Source organism: Astyanax mexicanus, chromosome 13, assembly GCF_023375975.1.
Source record: "Astyanax mexicanus isolate ESR-SI-001 chromosome 13, AstMex3_surface, whole genome shotgun sequence".
Classification (NCBI taxonomy): domain Eukaryota; kingdom Metazoa; phylum Chordata; class Actinopteri; order Characiformes; family Acestrorhamphidae; genus Astyanax; species Astyanax mexicanus.
This window is the reverse complement of record NC_064420.1, coordinates 22,939,746-22,965,870: the sequence shown is the minus strand read 5'-3', so window position 1 is coordinate 22,965,870 and position 26,125 is coordinate 22,939,746. Positions and strand designations below refer to the sequence as shown.

Below are 26,125 nucleotides of genomic sequence, written 5' to 3'. Positions count from 1 at the left end.
CTGTAGCAGAGGGTCTGGCACGCTAGTGTGTCTCCATAACATGCAGTCATACTGTGAAAAAAAGTGCTAAAAATGACCTGGATGTGGATCTACACTGACTTTACTAAGTATAATAGTGTGTTACTATAATTATGAAAAAAAAACCCCGTCTTCAATCTGAATGTAACCTCTGAGGAAGGGTCTCCAGCTTAATGATCAATTTATTCTTGATCATTTGTGTTAAGTTTAACTTATAAAGAACATCAGCAGTTTCTGTTGAGTTAGAACATCAGCACCATGTCCAATATTGGCATTAGGCTGCAGATCTACTCAGTCTTTTGCCTCATATCTTCTAAAAGCAGCACACTAGTAGGTATACATCACAATATATCAATAGCTTGATTCGCTTATTCTGTACATTAATCCAGTAATAGAGAGTTCTTATCTTGCTACAACAACAATCAATGTACAGAGTCTGGATCAACTACAGTGTAACAAGAATCTGGTCCATTTTTCAGACATCTCAAGTTGCAAAAATTAATTTTAGGGAGGTACCCCTTGGACCATCACTATTGCAAACTGTACCTGTAAACTTTTACCAGACATGGATATACTTTAGAGTAGTCAGAGGTGAAATGAGTTGTTACACTTTTAGCCTCTGTATGTCTTGTGTGTTTCCTTTTCTGTTCCTTCTGTTTCTGACCTGTCTATGAGTCTAGTTTAGTTTTCTTTCCCCCATGTGATGTTTGAGCACATGGCCTGTGTTATTCTCCTGGTTCATTTGTAACCCCGCCCCCTCTTTACTGCCACTGGTGTCCCCAGTGTATAGATACCCCATGTGCTTCTTTGTTCTCTGTCATGCTTTTTGTTTGACTCTGTCTGGATGTTTTTAATCTGTGTTAGTTCCTCTAACCTGCTGTGTTTTGTCTACAGTGTTCATGTTTGTTTTCTTTGGTTTGTTTCTTTGTTTGCTCGTTTGTTTTAGTCTTTTAGTTTATCCTTTATTTTATAGTGTTTGTTTCAGTAACCTTTTTCTTTATAGTTTTTGTTTATCTTTGCTATAGAAATTAAGAGACTTGCACCTGCATCCTGCCTCCTCTTTTTCACATTAGTTTTATATTTCCTCTGTTTGGAAGGCCCTGCCTCCACCATGATGCTCCTTCTCTTACTCACTGTACGCATCCCGTCCAGGAGGGGAAAAGAACACTGCTCGTCCACACTAAAAACTAAATGGCTGACTCACAGACTCTTTGTAGAGAATAGGCCAATTAGAACCCTCTCTGATTTGCATGTGCTTCATGAATATGCACACGAGGGGTGCGCCTTTCTCTCCCTTTCCTATCTTTCCCACACACGATTGGGTAAAAAGGTCTATGTCTGCTGCGTGCATATTTGTGTTCACTCCTCACTACTCGTTCCAGATTCTGGGAGATGGGGTTGACTCCCACAACTTCCAGGAGACCTGAGACGTCTGTATTTTTACATGGTCAGAAACTACTGTTTAAAGGATGAATCAGTAATAAATGCTATAAATGGCTACAGGAGTCCAAAATTACTGGACACTCCTCCCCAGACTTTGCAAGTTTCAATGTGCTATTGGAGGTAAAAAATTACCCAGCTATGATTAGAAACCTTACTGAAGCTCAGTGATTACCTGTTCAGCAGAAAAATAGCCAGCTTGCCCATTTCCATGGATGCAGCACACTGTTTGTGTGTGGAAATGGGAGAAGGGTAAATGGCGGTTGGCAGATTTGGAAGGTAAAAACCACACAGATTTCCGAGACATGTACAGTTCAAATAACAAAATACTGGATGAAGCTCTGCTAACAAGAGCTGCCAGTGCTTTAACTTAGCATGTTTCCTTAATATCTGATAATACATTCTGATCATGTCACTACAGAAATTATAATCCTTAATGGTTCTTACCTTGGTTGCAGGTTTTGCCTGTGTATCCAGGATGACAGCGGCACTGACCTGGCCCCACACACTCGCCATGCTTGCAGCCCAGCTCACACACCGCTGCAGAAACAGATGAGCAGACAGATTGTTTGTTTGTTTATGTGTGTGTGTATGTGTATGCATTTTAACAAATGTTATAGGTGTGTATGCGGAGGTGGGGGTATCTGTAGGTGTCGGCGGGTGTGTCCTTACGTCTGCACTCCCCCCAGCTCTCTCTGGTCCAGCCCCAGCAGCACTCCACCCTGTTGCCATAACGACAGATCCCATTGGTCCCAAACTCGGGCCTCGTTAACCTATCAAAGAGCACCATCAGTTAGCTTACTTAGCTTACTTGTCCCATTAAAAAACTAATCCAATGTCACCCAGATCTCCAGCTGAAACAGGAAACAAAAAACAAATTTCTTCTAAATTTCAAATAAAAGTATTCTTATTTAGAGCATGTATTTGCAGAAAATGAAAAATGGCTAAAATAACAAAAAAGATGCAGAGCTTTCAGACCTTACATAATGCACAGAAAACAAGTTCATATTCATAAAGTTTTCAGAAATCAATTTTTGGTGGAATAACCCTGGTTTTTAATCACAGTTTTCATGCATCTTGGCATGTTCTTCTCCACCAGTCTTACACACTGCTTTTTGATCATTTTATGCCACTCCTGCTGCAAAACATTTAAAGGCTTTAAAGGCTTGTGATCATCCATCTTCCTCTTGATTATATTCCAGAGGTTTTTAATTTGGTAAAATCAAAGAAATTCATCTTTTTTTTTGGTCTCTTATTTTTTTCCAGAGCTTTATATTATACAGACGAGGACAGGAAACAAAAAACAAACAAACCTGGGACCGGGTAACAAGGGACGGAGCTTCAAATATACAGGTAAGCAGAGTGAAGACAGGGGCAGAGACACTGGATGAACACACAGGGCATGTGCAGAGGAGGGTAGGTAAAAAACTTGAGGGCACAAAGACAGACCCGAAGGACACAAAACAGGATAAGACCATGAAAGAGGGTCAACGTGCTTTTGGTGTAAACCCTCCTCAATGTGGAGATCTGATATGGAAGGCTAGTCTTTTTTTTTACCTTAAATTGTCCGATGGCATTGTAAATATGGCTGCCAAGTAAACTGACTTACCTGTAAGGGTTTTAGCTGTACTCATAAATATGTTATTTTATAACAACCATTGCTAAGCTGGACATGCTTCATAAAACACATATCACTGATTACTTTATTCCTCTCCAGTTATAGCAGGAGAAGTGACTGCTACTTGTTTAAATTTAAAACCATGGGGTTTTACCCACAGTAAGGACATGCTGCAGTAGTAAAATGAACATGGCTGCATTTTTGACAATCCAGGATGTTTTGTGAAGTTAATTATATGCTCGCTTGCTCTGATGTTCAAATATCAAAGTAGTTGTGCTGAAGCTGGCAGTGACGGAGCTTTAAATAGCAGCGGTGGGAATGTTTAAGGACTTCAGAACATTACACCTGAGAAGCAGTTAATATAGAAGTAGTGTTGGGACACCTCTATCCCAATGTTATTTTTGTTTCCAGAGTTATTAATATGAATTACAGAAATACAAATATATCATATATATCAAATTATATCATATTCAAACTCAGTAGGGGGCATGAGTACTCAAAAGATAATTCCTTAAAAGCAAAATGAGCTGCAAATATTTCCATGGGCATCCCTGGAATTCTAAAAACACTGAATCCCACTCGGAAACACTGGATACAACAGAAATACAGGATACCACAGCAACACTGGCTACCACAGAAATCTAGATTCCACCAAAACACTGGACACTTCAGAGGGTATAGTTGTCGTATAAACACTGTATACCACAGGAAAACTGGATAGGCTACCACAAAATTACTGGTTTCCACAGAAACGCTGGAAACCACAGAAAAAGACATCTGAATACAATGGATACCATAGAAACACAGATATCTTAGAAACTCTGGATACCATAGAAACACAGATATCTTAGAAACACTGGATACCATGGAAACACAGATACCTTAGAAACACTGTATACCATAGAAACACAGATATCTTAGAAACACTGGAACCACAGAAACACAGTCTAGATACACTGGATACCATTGAAACACAGCCTGAATGCCACAGAAACACTGATACTGATAAGGTATCAGTGTTTCTGTGGCATGCCAAAGAGACAATGGAAGCCACAAAAAACATTTTGAATACCACAGAAACACTGGATTCCACAGAAATACAGACACCAGAGAAACACTGGATACCACAGATTTACAGACACCAGAGAAACACTAGATACTACAGAAATACAGACACCATAGAAACACTGGATACCACAGAGACATTGGATTCCACCGGAACACTGTCTAAATACCACATTAACCCTGGATACCACAGAAACACTGTCTGAATACCACATAAACCCTGGATACCACAGAAACACAACATTGTAGAAACATTAGATACCATAGAAACACAATACTGTTCTGTGGATACCAATGAGACACTGGAGGCCAAAAAAAAGTCTGAATGCCACAGAAACTCTGAATACCACAGGAAAACACTGGATACTACAGAAACACTGGATACCAAAGAAACACTGGATAGCACAGAAATACAAATACCAAAGCAACAATGGGTACCACAGAAAAATAGACACTATAGAAACACTGGATACCACAAAAACACTGGATACCAAAGAGACACTGGATTCTACAGTAACACTGTCTGAATACCACATAAACCCTGGATACCACAGAAATTCAATACTGAAGAAACACTGGATACCACAGAAACACTAGAGATTGTAGAGACCACAAAAAGATTGATACCACCTACGCCTAATACAATAATAGAATACAAGACACACAGAAGCGCAGATACAACAGTAACATCTGCCTTCCATAAATATAATTTCATCTACATTTGCATAATTATATCTTCTTTGTATTATTTTTCCATTTGGGAGCAGATTTCTCTGTCCCTCCTTCTGGGAATTCCCAAGGGAATCGCTACTGTGCAAAAAATTACAGGGTGTCCAAAGAGGCCGAAATTAATAACCTACACAGATCAGGCTACAGCAGGCCAACCTCACACAGCACACACAATCCTCATTCAAACAGCTGTATTCTTAACAGCAAAGTGTAAAACAACCTCCAGGATACTATGATGTCATTGTCTAGTGCATTTTTTTTTACATCTACGTAGATCCTCTGTTTCCTGAATATTCTGTTTTACAAGTGTCTAATAACAGTTCCAACTTTATAAAGTTTGATGAATGTTTCAGCAAAACCTGCCTTAAATGTTGCTAAACATTTTACAGGCTTCTGATTGCTGTTTTGTTAGTGATGGAGTGGGCAGGGTCTGGTCCCCCCGCAGGGTGTTGTAAGGTGTGTGTTTTTGACCCCAGGCTGTCGGGATGTTCTTGTTAAAGTTGGTGCTCTGCATATTTCTGTGTTTGGGCTCCTGTTTGAACTTGAGTTTCTTGGCAACGTGATGAGCTGTCACGTCCCAGATCCGCTCACTGAGAAAAAATGCACCCCCTCTCCCCCGCCTCCCACCCAGCCTCTTTCACACACACACACACACACACACACACATAGGCATCAGGCATTACATGTTGTCAGCGGGTTCTCAGTGTGTGACCTGAGGTCAGTTCAGGCATCAGTACCTTCACTTCTCCGCTGACACAGAAAGAAAGAGAAGGACTTAAACATTAACTTTCCATGGAAATATTTTCCTCTCCTGAATTCCAGTTGAAGAGCTGAAGGTTACCTTCTCACAAGATCTTTCTCAAACATATTTCTATAAATTATACAAAGCCTTTTTACATTACAATACAATACAACTGATTCAAGTTGCTTCAATTAGATTAATTAATGTAACTTGCTTCTCTTTAAAAAGACTTCATTCTTCTTCATTGCACTTTGTTCAATTCTAATTTATTCAGTTTTTGTTTAGTTCTACAATAATCAGTTAAATACCAAGTTTTGTTGAATTCTATATTCAAAATTGACTCTACTTCATTATTTTCTTACAATAATTTTTCATTATTCCATTTTGATTCTGTTCTTTGTGATTCTACAATATTCATTTGTCTCTGTTTGATTCACTTAGATTCTACAATATTCAATATGATACTAATTGATTCAGTTTTGTGTTGATTCTACAATAGTCAATATGATACTAATTGATTCAGTTTTGTGTTGATTCTACAATATTCAATATGATACTAATTGATTCAGTTATGTGTGATTCTACAATATTCATTTGTCTCTGTTTGATTCACTTAGATTCTACAATATTCAATATGATACTAATTGATTCAGTTTTGTGTTGATTCTACAATAGTCAATATGATACTAATTGATTCAGTTTTGTGTTGATTCTACAATATTCAATATAATACTAATTGATTCAGTTCTGTTTGATTCAGTACTCAATTTGACTACTACATTTAATTATGAGTTTCTACACTATTCAATTCGAGTCTGAATCATTTTGATTCTATAACATTAATTTTATTCTACAACATGTAATATGATACTAATTGATTTAGTTTTGATTCAGTTCACAATATTCATTTTGACTCTAATATTAGCTCTACTTTTCAGTTTGATTCAGTTCTATTAACTCTGTTCATTTAAACACATTCTTTATTATTATTACGTATTTAATTCAGTTTGCTCCGGTTAGACCTTTGGTTTAATTTGATTCAATTTCAATCAACTCAATTCTGCTTTTAATTCAGTTTAATGCTATTTGGTTCACTTTAATTCAGTTTCAGCTGTGTGTGATTCTCTTCTGCCTGAACTGATTCTTTTCTGTTTGTGTTGATTCTATTGAATCGATTCTGCTCGGTTCACTTCTAATTAAGGCTGCTGAGTTCTCTTACCTGGATTCAGGTGAGGCGCTGAGCGCGAGGCACGCGCCGGCCAGCAGTAACAGTTTTATCCACGAGCTCATTCTGCTGAGGCTGCACGCGGATCCGGAGTGACAAACACTTCACCCAGCGGAGCACCCCATCCCGCGCGCGCGTGAGAGAGAGTGTGTGTGTGTGTGTTTCGCTCAGCGGAGACGCGCCGTAACTAAACGCGTGCTGAGATCGGTGAGGCTCGCGCTGCCGGCAGCTTCAGTCAGAGCGCGAGGGGATAAATGAGTGTCTATCTGAGCGCGTGTGAGGCACGATCCGGACTGCTGCTGCGCGCGCGGTAGGTGAGACGGAGTGCCGGAGGGAGGGGCACACTTTACCCCTCTGTGTGTGTGTGTGTGTGTTGCGGTGTTCTCAGCAAAAAGTACACCTGAACATCGGCGGGAGGAGGAGGGTAAACACACATGTACACACGCGCGCGCACACACACACACACCCACGCGCACACACAGTCTATAATTAGGTGGGGTGGTTTTAAAGAGTTCCTCTCATAAACACACCAGCCTTTCACAGTAGGCTTGTTAAGCACGCTCACACACACAAAACAGGCTTCGGTGTTTAGTCTGATTATCTAATTATGAGATATTTCAATGAATTAATTGATTCATTTATTGACTGATTAATTCTGTTTCTAGGCCATGGATGATCCTGAGTGGCTCTGGCTCCTCCCACCTCCTCATCATCATGCACCCCTGTGTTTTGTTTTTTTAACTCTGTAATCAGGATCTGTGATTTCTGTATTCTGCAAGCTCTGAATTGAGAGTGTCCAACCGGGCAGGTGTAGGAGACAAGCAAGGATAGTAGTAACGACTTTATTTAAAGGAGCGTATCTAAAAGGGTTGTAAACCTCAGTCCAGTTTGGCAAAAGAAGGCAATAGTAAAACATCAGGGACATACCAGTAGTAGTCAAACAGGAAAGGCTCATACACAGCAGTAAACAAAACAATGGAAGCACTTTTTAAAGTTTGGAGAACCGCAAACCGCATGGAAACAGTGACAACGTGCAGGTATATCCAGAAGAGAAAACAGGTGTGGACAATCAAAATTCAGGTGAATGTGACGGTGTAATGACAGATGATTGGTGGAGGATGTCATTTGTTCAATGTGTGGGGTGTTCTGGGAAATCTGTTTTTGCTAAATGAATGTATGTATATAAATGATGCCTTTCAAAATTAGTCTGAAATTGTATTAAAAAATAATCTGTATAATTTTCTGCTCTGTCAGAATACATTTAAATCAGGCTGACCAATCAGAACTGAGCTCAGGTAAGCAGCAGAGCTCCATTGTCATGGCTGCAAACCAAACAAATGAGCCTGAAGTCACAGCAGCAAAACACAAAACCCTATACTCTGATCTTTAAATGCTTTTTCTAGTCATTTAAAAATAGTTTAGGTGCATCCTAATCTGTTCGTGCTCCATAAAAACTATATCACTCACATGGATGAGGAAAATTAATGCACAAGAGCTATGGAGCATCTGCCGTATTAATAGAGCACAGAAGGCAAAAATATAAAGGTGTGAAAGTTCTACTACCATACAATTTTTTTTTTTTACATCTAAAAGAATTCTCACGAGCATCCAACTTCCACTTTAAAAGCCTACTCTATCACATAAGGGTAGGGCCAAAGCTAGCACTGCCTTTTTTTAAGACACATAAAGCTTTACCACATCTTCTCAAGCTGCTGCTAACATAACACCACTGGAGCTCTACACACTTGGATACGAATGCTAACTGCTAAATCTGTTACATCAGCTAACATATTCCCATTTTGGCTAAGTGATGGGGAGAGGGAGGACAGTTATTCGCTCTAAGAAAGCCAGAGATGGAAAATGGACAAAAAATGGCCTATGATTGGATTGTTTCGTTAATTATCAATGTCCCCAGTATCGTCAAAGAATTGGTCCAGACCTTTAAAATGTTCAGTTTAGTCTAAACCAATGTAGCAGGTCTCACAAAACCACAGTGCGGATCAAACGACTAAAATGTGGTCCATCCAAAACAGGTGATCTTAGTCTGGACATTTACAGAAACAGTCCAGAAATAAGTTCTCTCTCCACTTCTCTCCTCTGCTCCACTCCTCCACATTCCTGCAGTGTAGAGGAGCAGCAGTGAGGAAGGGAAGGACAGGAGCAGGCTTGTGTTTATAGCAGTGGTATTAAACTTCAGTGCTCTAATTCTCAGATTCTGCCCCAGGAAAATTACCATCCTGCAGACCTCAGAAGTTAAGAACTCACAAAATCAGAACTTTCTTCATCAAATGTAGAAAATCTGAAGAGCCGGCCTCAGCTGAGTTCAGCAGAACTGAGTCTTCAGCGCCATCTAGTGCCCAACATCCATCAAATTCAAAAACAAAAAAAGACAAAAGAAAGAGAGAAATAAAGAGGAGAATGACAAAGAAAGAGAGCAAGAAAGAAACCAAGAGAAATAAAAAGGAGAATGACAGAGGAAGATAGCAAGAGACAGAGAGAAAGAAAGAGGAGAATGACAGAAAAAAGAGAGCGAGAAAGAGACAGAAAAATAAAGCGAAGAATAAAACAAATAAAGAGACAGAAAAAAACAAACACAGAGAGAAATAAAGAGGAGAATGACAGATGAAGAGCGAGAAAAAGACAGAGAAATGAAGAGGAGAATGACAGAAGAAGAGACAGAAAAAAACAAAGACAGAGACAATTAAATAAGAGAATGGCAGAAAGAGTGTGAGAAAGAGAGAGAAATAAAGAGGAGAATGACAGAGAAAGAGAGTGAGAAAGAGACAGAAAGAAATAGAGGAGAATGACAGAGGAAGAGAGCGAGAAAGAGAAAGAGACAGAAAAAAACAAACACAGAGCGAGAGAAAGACGAAGAGAAATGAATGACAGGAAGAGACAGATAAAACAAAGACAGAGAAAAATAAATAAGAGAATGACAGAAAGAGAGCGAGAAAGAGAAAGAGAGAAACAAAAAGGAGAATGACAAAGAAAGAGAGTGAGAAAGAGAGAGAGAAATAAAGAGGAGAATGACAGAGAGAGTGAGAAAGAGAGAAATAAAGAGGAGAATGACAGAAAAAGAGCGAGAAAGAGACAGAAAGAAATAAAGAGGAGAATGCCAGAGAAAGAGAGCAAGAAAGAGACAGAAATAAAGAGGAGAATGACAAAGGGAGAAATTGAGAAAGAGAAAGAGAGAAATAAAGAGGAGAATGACAAAGAAAGAGAGCGAGAAAGAGACAGACAGAATAAAGAGGATAATGACAGAAAGAGAGCAAGAAAGAGACAGAAATAAAGAGGAGAATGACAGAGCAAAAGAGCAAAAAAGACAGAGAAATAAAGAGGAGAATGACAGAGCAAAAGAGCAAAAAAAGACAGAGAAATAAAGAGGAGAATGACAGAGCAAAAGAGCAAAAAAAAACAGAGAAATAAAGAGGAGAATGACAGAGCAAAAGAGCAAAAAAAGAGAGAAATAAAGAGGAGAATGACAGAGAAAGAGAACAAGAAAGAGACAGAAATAAAGAGGAGAATGACAGAGCAAAAGAGCAAAAAAGACAGAGAAATAAAGAGGAGAATGACAGAGCAAAAGAGCAAAAAAAGACACAGAAATAAAGAGGAGAATGACAGAGCAAAAGAGCAAAAAAAGAGAGAAATAAAGAGGAGAATGACAGAGAAAGAGAGCAAGAAAGAGACAGAAAGAATAAAGAGGAGAGTGACAGAGGAAAAGAGCGAAACAAAAAGTCAGATAAATAAAGATGAGAATGACAGGAAGAGGGCAAAAAAGAGAGAGAAAAACAAAGACAGAGAGAAATAAGGAGGAGAATGGCACAGGAATAAAGTGCTACAGGTACAGTAAATTATATACATTTGCAGCAAACAGCTGTGCCAGTGTGCCAGGCACTCACACACACACACACACACACACACACACACACACACACTTAAAATGCAGTGCTGCTGGTTTGTCCATTTATGGACTGCTGGGTCAGTGTGTATGTGAAAGTTTTATCCTCAGTTGATCTCTGCAGCAGTACAGAAACTTTATACACTTCACCCACCGGCACTCCAGGAGTCCTAAATGAGGTCCAACCAGTCAGATCACTCTGTATGTAAGACTACATGATGCTGTGTATTTATCAACATTCTTTATGTTCCCAGTTACAAAATAAAAGTCATTTTTCTGTTCATTTACAGGCTATAGTATGAAGATTTATCAGACTACAAGATGTGCTGCTACAGTCTGCAAACACACACAATGCTTCTAATTGTTTTCTTTTAATGCTGATCCCCTTCCAACAATTATTAACCAACAATTTTACTTTTACTTTACCAACACATTCTAACACATTCTGACCCCGGATAAAATGTAAAATATACTCAACAGTATTGAGAAGGGGATCTTTTTCAACCATTCACATGCTTTAATAATAAATGTTTTACTCCCCATATAACAAACTCCTTTTCAAGACACCTTGTTAAAATGTTAAAACACAGGTTTAGAAATTGTTGTTCTACCATTTATGTTACATAAGCATTTGAACCTTAAAATATCATATGAAGTCGAGTTTTTTATCACAATAAGAAATAAAAACATGAGCTGCTTAAATCATTTAACTTAATTTTTATTATCATTTTTATTTATCATTTATCAATACTCAGAACTGGGTCTGGGCTCTTATTTAATCCATCCTTGATTTAACGCAGTCCTCCTCTGGAGAGCCTTAGATCACAGGTGTAATTCGCAGCAGCCACCACCAAGGTGCGCTGTAGTTCTATTTTACAGCGCTGTGATTAGTGGAGATTAGTGCCTGTCACTTTTTCCACCCGTTTTTCGGCAAAGCCCGCCCTCCTGCGCCGTGATTGGCTGGTAGAATATAGTCTCCTGCGTTAGTATTGGATAATGCAGCGGTGTCAGTCAATTGCCAATCATAGAATAGTGGGCGGGATATCTATGACCAATCGAAATAAGGACCCTTCACCGCCTAGCCAATCCATAGCGCAGGAGGGCGGGGTTTGCCGAAATTCAGGCGGGAAACAAATGTGAAGATAAATAAATCTGTGAACAACACAGCGGTCGTCGCAGCGGGTTGCCAAGGCGATAAAGCGTCAAAAGCGTCCAATGACAGTTAAAGAGTGTCAGGCAAACAGTCGCCCTGCTTGCAATGGCGGTTAGCCAAGGACTTTGCAGCACATTGTGAGAGGAAAACATTCACCGGTTTCACGCTATTTAAACTGATAAAAACCGTGAATATGACAAATGAAGCGTGTGTCTCGCGCAAACACTCTCACGCTGCTCGGGTTAATTGTTAAATCGATAGACCAGCGTCGATAAGCCAGGATACGGATTGATTTACGGGTCAGGACTGACAGATTTATTTAGCCTGAATTTTATTAGCACATTCTTGGTGGCTAGCTAACTAGCTGTGCAGATACCTAGCTGTGCTAAATACGTAGTAAGACATTTAGCTAGTTATTATGTGTTTTATTGTCTTTTAATAAAAATCTGGGCGCTTAGTAATCTGTCTGGGCTAACAGATGTGAGGACTTTAAGGAAATTTAAACACAAATTAAAGCACAGATACCTAATTTCAGGAAGCTAAAGGTGGCTTGTTTTTCGAATGTTTGGTTCCACCTTAAGCAGAGCAGCAGCTACATTCTAACGCCTGAGGCGCCAGAATGTAACTGATGCACCATTTAAGGTGGAACGAAAAATTTGAATTGTCTATTCTCACACAGGTGCTTGTTTTCTGATCATAGTGGGGTCTTATGCTAAGCTAAATGTTTCATAACATGAAAAAAAAACGAATTTTAATGTTAAATTATATTTAACTTAAAAGGTATACTAATTTAAAATATTACATTTTAATTTTTAATAAAAAATGTGAAATGAAAAAAACATTTATCTAGTGTAGGGAAGCCTGAAGTCCCCGCACCAACAAAACGACAAAACACTTTTTTTTTTTTTTTTTTTACTTCATCCTGAGGTGATTGCGGACCCCACAAGGCGCTAAATACACGCAAGTACACACACACACACACATACTCTCTCTCTCTCTAAATCCCCACTGGTCGGGATCTACTCCACCGGGAAAACGGCTCCCCGCCTCTGCACCATTTTACTGTAATTAGCCTCCCGGTGCCCTGCGGGTAATTACGGTAACGAGCCGCAGCGGAACCGTAATGAACCGCAAAATCCCGAGCAGAGAAAAAAAAGCCCGGGAGCTCGCGCTGTGGGTCCTGAATTGGCGCCCGTTGGGCAGCTGGGGAGGTGCGTTGACAGTGACACACACACACACGCGCACCCCAGCCCCCGTTTCCCGCGCGTGTCACCCCCGGTCGCTGCCTCGCGCCTCCCGCGCGCGCGCCTTCCACAGTAATTTACAGCCAATGATCAGTAGGTGTCCGCATCGGCGCTTCCTCTCACCTCACAGCCCCCCGTCAGCCACACACACACACACACACACACACACATACACACACACATACACACACACACACCGGGAGGAGCCGTCTACCCTTCCGTCACCCATACCCGCCCCTGAGGACGGTGCGTCGTTGGCAGCGTCAATATTATTTATTATTCCCGTTAGGTCTCGGTGTTTAGCGCGCGTTGCCGCCGCCGCCGCCGACGCTCGCGCTACACGTAGGGCTAGCGGTTATATAAAAAAAAGAGAGGAAGAAAAAAGAGAAAGGGCTCGTGCGCTCGTGTGTGTATTTCAGTGTGAGTGTGTGTGTGCGTATGTTTTGGGTTTTTTTTTTTTTTTTTTTTACCAAAGGGGGGCTGGTGGTGGGTGGTCTCGTGCATGAACCGTATGTATGTACGTGTGTGAGAGTGAGTGAGCGTGTGTAGTAGTAGTGCAGCCTATATGTGTGTGTGTGCACGCGCGTCTTTTAGGGGGGCTTTTTCTCTCTCGCGCGCGCGTGCTGCTGCCAGGGCGATGCTCCGCCGCGCTGAGGGCTCGTGAAGGCGCCGCGAGAGTCCGGTAGGTAAGAAAGCTCGTCCATTTTCCCTCCTCCTCCTCCCCCCCTCCCCCCCCCCTCCCCCCGCTGTTTTTGATGCATGCTCTCTCTCTCTGTCTCTCTCTCTCTCTCTCTCGCCGCTCTCTCGCTCGAGCCAGAGCAGAGCGAGCCAGAGATCGAGCGAGAGAGCGAGCAAGAGAGAGAGAGAGAGAGAGAGAGAGACTGGCTCGGTCTCGCGGATTTAATCCGTCGCCCCTTTAATTGCATCCGCGGTGTCCGTCCGGCCTCGCGCGCGCCTCCCCGGTGCTCCCGTTAATGACCTCTGATCCGCGCGGCCCTGCCGCAGCAGGCAGAGAGTAATTACCGTAATTGATGCTCGAGGCGACGGTAGCGGGGCAAAACGGTTGGGGGCGGGGGGGGGGGGGGGGTTAGAGGCGGGGGGGTTGCAGGGAGGGAAAGGAAGGGGGGAGGAGAGGGTGGTGAAGGAGGAGTAGAGGGAGGAGGGAGGGGGGTTGGCCACAGCTGCAATCTCTCTCTCTCTCTCTCTCTCTCTCTCTCTCTCTTTCTCTGTCTCTCAGCCAAAACAAAAATCCTGAGAAAATCCTCAGGCCTGAGACAATAAGGAATTATGCTGGAATCCTGAGCCTGGAAAAATTTGAATATGAACAATAGATATATCCATGTATATATTCCTAAACATATTTACAATGCTATATAGCATTATATATATATATATATATATATATATATATATATACATATATATATATATATATATATATATATATATATATAATGCTATATAGCATTGTAAATATCCCATGCCTGCTACAATTAGAGTTCATAAACATGTCATGTCGTCATGTCATTCAATGAAGGTGATCTGAACTGATATAAATCCTTCATCCATTAAAAATGCAGTGTTTGTGATGTGATCACATTCAGAGTTGGTTTGGTGTGATATGCGCTTCATTCTAGAGAAATGGGAAACGTATAGACTGTTTTCTTTACATTGCTGGTAAATGGAACAAGGTGTCTGTCACCATGGCTACAACACAAATATGGGCAATTTATTTACCATTTAAATGCACCAGTGAACCTACACCACATTGGCGGATTATATGAAAATTAAATATAAACTATTGATAAATATAGACATGCATCCTTTCTTTAGTTTTATATATGCAGTTTTAAAAAATGCATTTGTGACCTAAAATCATCTCAAAACTGTCTCAGCTATCAGGCAGTGTACTTAAAACTATTTGGTCGAATACCTTTCTGTGAGGGATAGGGCTACAACTGATGATTATTTTGGTATTTAACTAATCTGATGATTTTTTTTATTATTCAATTAGTTAATGCTTATTTTTTTATAATGATTGTTTTACAATGAAAAAAGCTGGGCATGGAATTAAATTCTCTTTAAATGCCTAAAAGATGTTTCAATGTGGAAATTAATGATATTTAGTAAAAATGTAATCTGTTGTGTTTGTGCAGTTTTTTGTGACTGAGCCCATTATCCCTCTCCCAATGCGTTTCTGTCACCAGCAGTTTGTGTAGTCTGGTGCTGTTACAATTGAACGATTCAGTCAATTCAGTTTACACTGAAATTTCGATTACTTCGACCAATCGTTGCCGCCCTAGTGAGGGAGCTTTGGGGCAGTTGTGGCTCAGTGGTTAGAGCAGCAGGTTGTTGGTGACAGGGTTATGGGTTTGATACTCATGTTGGCACACATTTGTTTAAGGCCCAAGAGTAAGTTTCTCTGGAAGAGAGTGTTTTACACCAGACCCACTCTGAACTACTTGAATTTTTATTAATTTAAACAAATGTAAGTTAAAGTAAGATTTCTTAACTAATTCTAACTGACCTATTGCTCTCTCTCCCTCTCTCTCTTTTTCTCCACAGAAACACTGTTGTGGATGGTTGTATACGTTATTGTGTGTCTTTTGAGTGCATTTGTGTGTGTGTGTGAGAGCACGCGTGTGTTTATGTGTCCGTGCACGTTTCCGTTCCCATGGCGAACATGAGCAGCAGCGTGTGCATGGAGACCCCACACGCCCACGGCCACGCCCATGGCCATGCCCACAACTACACACCTACGCCCGGACGGGACTTCCCCCTGCAGATGGAGTCTTGTATGAACCCTGTTCTGGACTACAGCGCCCAGATGGAGCGCTACCGTTCATTCGCCAACTTTTACGCAAAAAGTAGCGCCGCAGCAGCTGCAGCTGGGCCTTTTCCTCAGACGGCAAAGATCGCTCGCATCGCTGCACCTATCTTCCCATCCGCCCGCATCTCTGCCATGCCCCCCTGGCCCTGTGACAATGCCATGCTCTGGGGCCGCAAGCCGGCCGCCGCTGTCAATGTGAATGGTGCCCATGCACACCGAGCCACCATGCCTCGGGCTGAGCCGGTCAACGTCCACATGCCTGCCAAGCACTTGGGCCAGGACTCTGCCCTCCCCATGCCCACCGCAGACAACTTCCTTTCCCCGCTGACAGCCGAGCAGTGCCGTGGATTGCCAGTGGGCGGGGCTGAGTGCATGAATCGCCTCAAGGTACCGCCAGGGGGTGCTGGAGAGGCCGAAAGGGGCGGAGCCACGTTTGGTGGAATGCCTCCACCGCTGGGGGGCCTATCTCTGCCGCCAGGGGTTATTGTCATGACGACGCTGCACTCGGGCGCAGGGTCATCGTCAGGGGTAACAATGTCGGACAGTGCATTTCAGATTGCGAACGCGGCAGCGGACTGCCAGCACAGCGGATCGTCCTGCTCCGGCTCGCCCGCTGCGCTCAGCGCCAATGCTAGTGCCAGCGGCAGCTGCAGCGGTGCCAGCAACAGCAGCGGTGGTGGTGGTGGAGGGGGTGGCAACGGAGGAGCAGCCAAGCGGAAGCGGAAACGGTGCGGCGTGTGTGCCCCCTGCAGACGGCTCATTAACTGCGGCGTGTGCAGCTCGTGCCGGAACCGGAAGACGGGTCATCAGATCTGTAAGTTCAGGAAATGTGAGGAGCTAAAGAAGAAGCCAGGGAGCGCAGTGGAGGTAAAGAACTACACACACACACACACACACACACACACACACACACACACACACACACATAAAACGTGTACATGTTTAATATTTGTAAATCTGCTTGGTTTTCCAACTGGGTTAACAAGTGTATGACTTGAACATGCATAAATATGTAAATACTACATCAAAAACTTATTTTAACATTGTCTTAAATAAGTATGTTTTTTTAAAATAGACCCTTTAATGTAATGGGGAAAAAAACTTACATTTACAAAAGCCATGGGACAGAACCTACTACTGTGTCCCATTATTTATTCTGTGTCCCATGATCCATGGAAGCTAAAGAACGATGCACTGACCTGCAGTCTCACACTGACCTCTTGCAGCCACAGAATTGCGCAGAAAATCTTGCCAGATGCTGCCACTCTCAAACAATACCACCCACTGTGCTGTCCACTGTGGGTGGTAGTGCCTGCTACCCTAATGTAGCCCAACTCGCACTACTTCGAAAAATGTAATATCCCCTCAATTTGGCACCCATTATCAGGCCACATCATCTTGCCATGAGCATGATGGCCAGTGTTCAGCCTCACTCACAAGATAACAGTGTGGGCATTCCCTGAGGTAACACTTAATGATACTGCTATCCCAAGTTTGCACACATATGTTTATACAGTACATGACATTATTTTTTTAAAGTAAAGTTTTCCATTTTATCGGTTGTCCTTTCTTTATGAAATTTTTACAGAATGTTAATTTGGCATAGTTTCATAATATAAGTTTCCCAACACTGATTTATACACCCACACATCACATACATACAGAACATACACAAACACACACACACACACAATCAGAAAGTCCCTTAATTGCACTTGCACATTCCCCTCCTTCCCGCTCGCCCGTAATTGGTAGCGATGATGCTGTGGCTTTGGAACACAGCCCAGTCCTGGCATACACTGCACTAATTAACCACCAGGCATTCACAGCGTGTGGGTGTGTATGTGTGAGTGTGTGTGTGGAGGGCACAAGTGGTTGGTTGGGACATTTCCCAAAGCCCTTTAGAGCTGGAACTATGCCGGTTCTCTCTCTTTCTCTCAGTCTCTCTTTCTCTCTCTCTCTCTCTCTCTCTCTCCCCGGCTCTGGCTTTTTCTCTCCCTTTCAGTAGGTTGGTCTGACACACACACTCACACATATATATGCACACACACACATACACACGCTGTGTATGGGAGGAGGGGTGTATGCGTGTTAGGGACATGATGAGGCAATATGCTGTAAGCTGGCTGTAATGTTCAATCAGAAAGCAGCAGCTGAACCCACTGCAGTACTGAAGGCCAGCAGCCCTTCTGCACTGATCCAGGACCAGTTTCTCCTGCCATAGAGCACTGAAGAAGCAGTGGCACACAAACAGACTCGATATTCCCCATACAGGAGGCATGGAAACCCTCCTTAACTGCACTGGGAGAAACATGGAGGAAAAGGTCCACATGGCAGAAGACCAAGGATTCTGAGAGAGAGAGAAAGAGAGGCAGAGGAATAGAGACAGAGATTAGGGTATTCGTTCCAGCCCTGCATGCCACCACCTGAATCTGCTAATGAGTCGTCTTCTTTAATGAAGGAGATAACTTAATCAGTAGGACACAGGAGCTGTGAATACCTGTAGACGCTGCAGGCCTTAATGGTGGCAATGTAGTTTACAAGAACCTCAAACATTTAAGTACACCAATACCAACAACCCTTTAAACACACCGCCCTTCTCCACTTTACAGCTCCTGCTGTTTAAAAACAATTCGGCTGAAAGCAGATCAAGTGCAAATTGTACAATTTATTCAATAGTTTGGGTTAACTGTACCAGACTGAGGGGCACTACGTTAAAGTCTGGTAAACCCATACAAACACTAGTAAGTTCAGTACAATTTTAGACAGTTTGAAACAGACCAGCTTTCTGACATGAAAACATGAATCTGTTTTTAACATCAAATATCTGTTTAAAATATCAAATATACACTGTTTATTTTACGCAAAACAATAGCAAAACAGCAAATATCATCCGCATCAAATTAAATTTCCAGAAACAGTTCATTTCTGGTCTACCTGTGTACAAAACAATTTCTGCTGTAAAAATATAGGAGGGGCTCTCTTTGTTTACTTAACTTAACTTACCTTTAAAGCATGATTTTCAAATTTGAAAAAATATTTTAGCCTGCTTTTTCAGAGCTTGGGGATCACTGTATATATATCTGTCAAAAAAATAAGAACATGATTGCCTTGTTATGCAGCTGCATAATGTTGCCAGAGACAAAACAATTAAAAAACACTGTTTTAGTAAGAGAATGCAAACAAAATAGCCACAATAAAAATAAACACATTGAAAGGATAATGCAATAAACAAAGAAGTGTTTTGCTGCCTGAAAGCAACACCATACCATAGAGGGTTAAGGATGAACAGATTACTATATAAAGTGTTAAACTAAGTCCAGCATTTGCCTGGTTATTTGTCACTTACTGGGTTTTATTACAAACATTTAGCATAAGTTTTGTGCAATGAGGAAGATTTACTTCACTTTATCATTTGCATTCTTTTATTTTAGCTGTCAATAAGCATGACAAGCAATGGCCCACCTTATGAGGATTGAAATGTCTGTGCCACTCTGATATTGTCCACCGCACAAATGAGGTCGCAATCACACCAGACAGATATGGAAGAGTATAGAGCAGAGACAAGCTTTTCAGATGAGCTTTGGATACGGCATTTTAAAATGTGTGATGCAAAGTTTGAAAAGCTGTGTGCCATGATAGGACCATCCATAGAAGAACTGCCAACTGTTAGAAGAATCGCCATGGATTTATAAAGGCTGGATATTTGTGCAGGTTAAGTTTTAGGGTGGTGGGAAAACATTTACTGTAAGTTTAACACATTACAGTATGTCAAGCAAAAGGATTCATTTAGTGAAACAGTAGAATACCGGCCGTGATGAAGGTGTTTATGGCTTGATATGTTGATTGCTTTTTTTAATTATTTTTTGTTGCAATTTGGCTTTACATATAATCTAGCTATTCCATATTGTACTATATATCTGGCTTTTTTTGTATGCTAATTTGTAAAAAATAGGGGAAAAAATAAAAAAATTCTGCGTAGAAAGCCCACTACTAAGAATTGTAAATGTTTTTTTTTATAGGTGAATTCTGTAACTCTTTACACAACTCAGTAATCCAACATATTAAAAGAGATCATTTTAAAATTTAGGGTGAAAATGGTGAGAATCAACATAGACAGGTATTTTAATTAAAGATATTTTTCATAATCGTAGTGTGCATTATTGTACTGTTTGTTGAAAAAATGCTTGAGTAGCGTAGTACAGTTAATAGCTAGCAGGCTATGTAATTAGTTTATTTAGCTAGCAGCTCATTTGCTAAAAGTACAAGCTGACACCTTAGCTTAGAACTTGCCAGTTTGCTCTTACTACCTAAAGAATAAATGATAAATAATTTAAGTCATTTTCTTAGTTTATTCAAACAAACATTCTGACTGGTGGCAAATTTGCAGCACTAATGCGGCTTAGCAGTGAGCTAGCGAAAGCGCTTTCAAATGTACAGGTTCTGAATTAGATTCATATTAGTTTCACAGCAGTTTCTACTGAACAATATCCATTAAGATTAATAATACTTTTATAATTTTAAGAGGTTAAAGTGATTTTAAGGGCATGTCTGCTCAGTTCTTCTAGCCTCTGGTTATTAGCCGTTTCAGGGTTATGTATAAATCATAAACGAATGCTGGAGTATCTCCTGGCATGCCCGCAGGGGCTGAAGGGGAGCGCGTGCGGGCGTTTGGGTGGTTTGTGTTTTGCGTCGAGGTGGCGAGCTGAGTGTCTAAAGGAGCGTGCCAGCATGGCAACATAGAAGAACCCTTGAACCTGTCTGTGAGAGCAGATGGAGGGAAATATTTCTCCACCAGCTGGTCCTACGCCTGCTTCTTTCCATGTTGTCATGCTGTCAGGCTGTGTGCTTTTCCTGCTGCAGTGAAAATCAAGCCCACAGGCCTGCAGGGCTAAAGCTGAGCAGCCTACCTGACTGGAGCTCTGCAGGGACGTCTGGATTCAGGACAATTTCAGTGTGGAATTGAGTGGAGTTAATCTGATTAGCTGTGCTTTCGTGCATGAGAAGAAGCCAGGAAATCCTTCCTCTACCCTCATCTGATTGGCTAATCCCTTTATTGGGTAAAATACGCTCCCTCTTCCCAGAGGTCCAAGGATGCTGACAGATGCTGGTGCTTCGATGCTAACGATCCTCATTTTAAGAATCATTTAAAGACTAAATTCTTGTTTCCTCATAATCCTGTATTTAAATGCCAGCTCTCATAAACTAAATCAATTTTAATACAAAACATAAAACATTTATTGTTTAACAATGTACATATTTTCAGGTTTGGATGTTTTGTTTGTATGTTAAAAATGCTAAGCACTTTAATTACTTTAGCAAAAAACTAAAAAGCTGTTTAATAACGTAATAGCGTAATAACACTGTAACTACTGTTAAGCATGATGGAGGTAGCATCATGTTCTGCATCTGTTTTGCATCTGGTATGTTGCACAAAACATGACAAAAGGGTGATAAAACAATAAAGAAGAAGGATTACTTAAGATTTCTTCAGCATAACCTTCAAGATTCAAGATTCAAAGAGTTTATTGTCATATGTACAGTACAGAAACGGGTTTCAGTGTACAATGAAATTCTTTCTTTGCTCTTCGCCAAGAATGCCAAATAGAAGATAGAAAAAGTGCAAGAAAAATACAATAAGGTTATAAATATTAAACTAATTGTCAAAGACATAAAAAAATAAAAGTTACTTAAGCAAAGAAATGTATAAAAAAAGTGCAAGTGCGAAATAATGCAGTCATGGACATTAACTATATATATATAAAAAAAAAGATTAACAGTAAAGTGACGGCTGCAATGTAAACATGTTGAAGTAAAGTGCAGGGTTATTCCTGAGTTGTGTTCAAGAGTCTGATTGCAGGGTTATACCTGAGGTGTGTTTAGAGTCTGAAGGCAGGGTCATTCCTTAGGTGTGTTCAAGAGTCTGATGGCCGTGGGGAAGAAACTGTTCTTTAACCTGGTGGTCTTGCATTTTACACTTCTGTACCTCCGGCCTGAGGGCAGAAGTGTGAACAGTCCATGCTGGGGATGGGTGGAGTCTTTGAGGATGGATGCAGCTCTCCTGTGGACTCTGTGGTGGTAGATGCTCTGCAGGGAGGGCAGTGGAGTCCTGATGATCTTCTCGGCAGTCTTCACCACTCTCTGCAGACGTTTGCGCTCTGCCACAGTCGTGCTGCCGTACCACACGGTGATGCAGCTGGTCAGGAGGCTCTCGATCACACAGCTGTAGAAGTTGTTGAGGATCTTGGGAGACATCCCAAACTTCCTCAGTCTCCTCAGAAAGTACAGCCGCTGTTGAGCCTTTTTGACCAGCTGCGTTGTGTTTATTGTCCATGTGAGGTCCTGACTGATGTGGACGCCCAGGTATTTGAATCTGCTCACTCCCTCCACTTCAAGTTCCCGGATGAACAGTGGCTGATGAGGTCTCCTCCCCTTTCTCATGTCCACTATCATAACCTTGAAACTTGTGGCCCCAAACAACAAAGGTTCTATGCCATTGTTTAATTAGGTTTACATTAAGATGTTATGCTCCCCAAGGCCTTGAACTCAACCATACTGAAATGCATAAACTCCAAGACAGTATCAGATAGATTGGAGTGGAATGGAAGGAATAAATCTGGTTTATTCAGGGATAAAACAATTTTCAAACTTGATCCTGTATTGACACTGTAGTTTAGTTCAAAATTAGGCTTAATCAATGTCCAGTACCCCTAAGAGCCTGTACTGCTTTTCAGGCAACTTTCACTGTACACTTTCATTTCTATGGTAGTTACTGGACAGGGATTTAAGCATTAACATTAGCAGGGCTGAATTCAGCAAATGGGAATAATCTGAAAAACATCTGGGTAAAACAGGAGATACCAGTTGATGCTTTTTTTATTTTTGTTGCTCATTAAATTAGACTTTAACTTCAACTATTGCTTCAAACAGACACTGATTTAGCTTGTTTCGTTTTTCAAAATAAAAATAATTAATTTCCTGGATAGTTTTCAGTTTATGTGTCCAAGTGATTTGTTGCTTAAATACCTTGAAATCCAAATCTGAAATGATCTAAATTGGCTTTTTGGTATTTGATGTGTTTGGGTGAACATGCATCTAAAAGGCGAGTTCTGTCCAGAATAAAGACGAATATCCCCAAAGTGTTAGATCTACAGAAGAAGCCAAAATCCTCCTAACTTTTAATAAGTGTGTGTGTGTGAACTCCACTCATTCCTCTAATGTCCTAATTCCTCTAGTGTGTGTGTGTCCACAGAGAGCCTCCTCTGTAGGAGCAGCAGACACCTTCCGCTGGTTCTTCTGAGAGAGAAAAAAAAGGAAAAACACCAACCCCAGACTCCGAACTACACGGAGAACCGGACCGTAAATTATGACTCACACACCGGACCACCAAGAGGGACCACCAACCAGAACCGCAGAACTCCACACTTAATCAAAGTCATTCCACTGGACTCCCTTAAACACTCCGCGAATCAGGAATACACTCTTTGGAGTGCAGGATGCTTCAGCATGGATTGGACTGGATCTCTCTCTCTCTCTCTCTCTGGATGATCGATACTGGCTGAATATGGAGACACATATTCATTTAGACCCCCCTCTGTAGAAAACTACGCCCCCCCCACACACACACACACACACATATTGCAATTTAACTACACACACTCCAGCCACCACACACACACTCTTCAGTCTAACCACACACACTCCAGTCTAACCACACATCCAGTTCACCAAATACACTCCAATCTAACCACACATACACTTCAATCCACCAAAACCACACATACACACACACACCAGCCCAGCACAAACAAATGTTAACCCTTCAAAGCAACAGAGATCAGCATTCCCAGTGTTCAGCAGTACCTGTACTGCCTCAGAGGAAGAGAGAAGCTGCAGGAATGACAAAAAAAGGAGGAGAGGAGAGATTGCGGCCACTGGCTGAAACAGCTGGAGACAGGAGATACAGATGTGGTCTGAATGGGGATGAATAGAAATCAGGTTCCTCTGGATTTTCTGTTTGCTGTTAGACTTCACACAGAAAAATCAGATAAACACGGGATAGGGGAATAAACGTGAGGTCGAGCTGGGGTCCGAGAGCTGCCGAAGGTTGTCCCAGTCACAGTCTCGGCCCCAGTCCACACTCCTAACACTTTCACTGTTGCATGGGTAGAAAATGTGTTTTTGGTTTTAATTAAAGACTTTAAATAACTTTGTACATTGCTGTTGTGATGCCTTACTGTCTTGATTAATAAAAGACCGTTAGGACAAAACTCTTTGTGTCAAACGTGAATCTATTTCTCTCTCTCTTTCTCGCGACGAGTCTCTATTTTCCTTTTAGTGCTCCTCTTTGACTAACACCATTGTTCATATGCAGCAAAATGCTTCAGTACGTCACTGTTTTTTTCCCTCTCCTTTTTTTTTCCAAGGCCAACAGATGGATTTCATATCCATCTTCTGGAATCCATTTTGATAAACGCTCTCGCGCAAGTAAAATGGTTTCCCCTGTCGACACAAAGGGCTGGTTTCAGAAGAAGAAGAAAAAAAACAGAAGAAGGCAAGATTGAGGAAACACCCCTCTCACTCTGAAATGTAATATCACAACATTTTCTCTCTCAGCCTGGCTGCTGAGCCGTCAGCCTGCTTTTGAGGAGTGGTAACCGGAGTGGTAAAAGGCACTAATAACAGGTCTGAGGCACAGAGCTTTCAGTAAGGAGGAATAATGAATGCTGGGTGAGTGTGTGTGTGTGTGTGAGTGTGTGTGTGCGCTCTAAAGCAGGGGGGAAAAAGATGGCGGAAGATGGTGGAATATTTCAGCTTTAGAGCAGATCACTGTACATGTCATCCTTTTATTGTTGAGCTTCTATGACGACTGCCGGGTTGCTAGGCAACATGAATTACAATGACATGAGCACCCTGTGTTCTAGAATGTGGGAGGGGCAGCAGATGCCTTCACTCTGTGGATGATTTACATCAGAGAGAGGGAGAGAGAGAGAGAGATATGGGGTTAGAGGAGGAGAGATAGGTTTTATTCCCAAAAGCATCTTTATTTAATCGGCCCACCGGATAAAGCTGGAGGTCAGGCGGCACGGCCGGCCCACGCAGGCGAAAAAATAATAACCACAGTTCAAGGAATTCAGACAAAATGAGACCATTTTAGTATCTTCACCCCCCTCCACCCTCCATTTCTGTAACTGTTTACAGTAGTGCTGCATGATCTGTAATAGTGCAGGACTACCAGTGGTCCTGAAGACCAGAATGGAATCTATGAAGGGAAGATTTTTTTATTTTTGATGGGGACCTGGAGTGTCTTAGGAACTTTAAGTCCCCAGTTTTAAGACAGCTTGTCTATGCCCTTCAACCCACTTTTTATGATTTAAGTAACTGTACAGCAACCAGAGACAATGGCTTCTTTTCCACCATAGGGCTAAAGGGTTTTCAGCACCATTATGGTGGCTTTTTCCTTTTGAAGGCCAGGCAGAGCCGTGTTTTCCTAGCATCGTGTTTTCCTAGAACCGTTTATTGAAAGGGCTTAGTGATATATTCGCATGCGAGTTCTCCATTTCGCATTCAGGTAGTCTGCCACGCAAGACGGCATGCTGGGAAACAAGGGCACATTTGTGAGATCAGACACATTTGATGATGACATCAATTGTCTTTATATATTTATATTGATTAAAAGATGCCATGCACTTCTTGGTCCTGATTTAGCAACAAAGCAAATGGAAAAAGAAACCATTTACCAACAGCTCTATCAGATCTGCACCAGCATGAACTAGTACAGGGGTTGAAGAGTGAAACTGAAACCTGGTTTTAGACCACAATAATTTATTGTTTCGACGTACATTTCTGGTGGAAACAGGAGAGTTGAGGTGCACATTGAATTCTGCCGTGATTTGGGCAGCTGTGGTTTTATGTTTTTTGTATACAATCCAGGTTAGCACCTGAACATCTCTTTCAGACAGCTTCCTCTTGCGTCCACAGTTAATCCTGTTGGATGTGGTTTGTCCTTCTTGGTGGTATGCTGGTATACATTACCCTGGATACCGTGGCTCTTGATGCATCACAAAGACTTGCTGTCTTGGTCACAGATGCGCCAGCAAGACATGCACCAACAATTTGTTCTCTTTTGAACTCTGGTATGTCACCCATAATGTTGTGTGCAT

The 26,125-nt window shown here is 41.6% G+C and overlaps 2 protein-coding genes across 3 annotated transcripts in view; one reads left to right on the top strand and one right to left on the bottom strand.

The window, feature by feature from the left end:
* LOC103043987 (nephronectin) overlaps window positions 1-7,170 on the bottom strand; it is a 33,586-nt gene extending 26,416 nt beyond the window's left edge. Inside the window, exons 1-3 of the mRNA XM_022662148.2 lie at window positions 6,832-7,170; window positions 2,131-2,231; window positions 1,906-1,998 (exon numbers count right to left, since the gene is read on the bottom strand). Coding sequence (XP_022517869.2) covers window positions 1,906-1,998; window positions 2,131-2,231; window positions 6,832-6,902 — 265 coding nt within the window. The 5' untranslated portion in view covers window positions 6,903-7,170. The remainder of the gene's footprint in view (window positions 1-1,905; window positions 1,999-2,130; window positions 2,232-6,831) is intronic.
* Window positions 7,171-13,230: 6,060 nt separating this feature from the next.
* LOC103044276 (CXXC-type zinc finger protein 4) lies at window positions 13,231-24,232 on the top strand. Of its 2 annotated transcripts, none has more exons than XM_022662150.2 (3): window positions 13,231-13,814; window positions 15,698-16,829; window positions 23,215-24,232. In XM_022662150.2, exons 2-3 carry the CDS (start codon window positions 15,807-15,809, stop codon window positions 23,260-23,262), a joined length of 1,071 nt encoding a protein of 356 aa, XP_022517871.1. In that variant the 5' UTR covers window positions 13,231-13,814; window positions 15,698-15,806; the 3' UTR covers window positions 23,263-24,232. The 2 variants fall into 2 exon arrangements, with proteins under 2 accessions (XP_022517871.1, XP_022517870.1); XM_022662149.2 differs by having other exon boundaries at window positions 13,231-13,818.
* The last annotated feature ends 1,893 nt before the right edge of the window (window positions 24,233-26,125 follow it).

What these genes read in the sequence shown, in the direction of transcription:
- LOC103044276 (XM_022662150.2), top strand. Translation starts at nt 15,807, where the DNA reads ATGGCGAACATGAGCAGCAGCGTGTGCATGGAGACCCCACACGCCCAC. An exon ending in AGCCAGGGAGCGCAGTGGAG is followed by an intron (nt 16,830 to 23,214) that starts GTAAAGAACTAC and finishes GTGTGTCCACAG; the next exon opens with AGAGCCTCCTCTGTAGGAGC.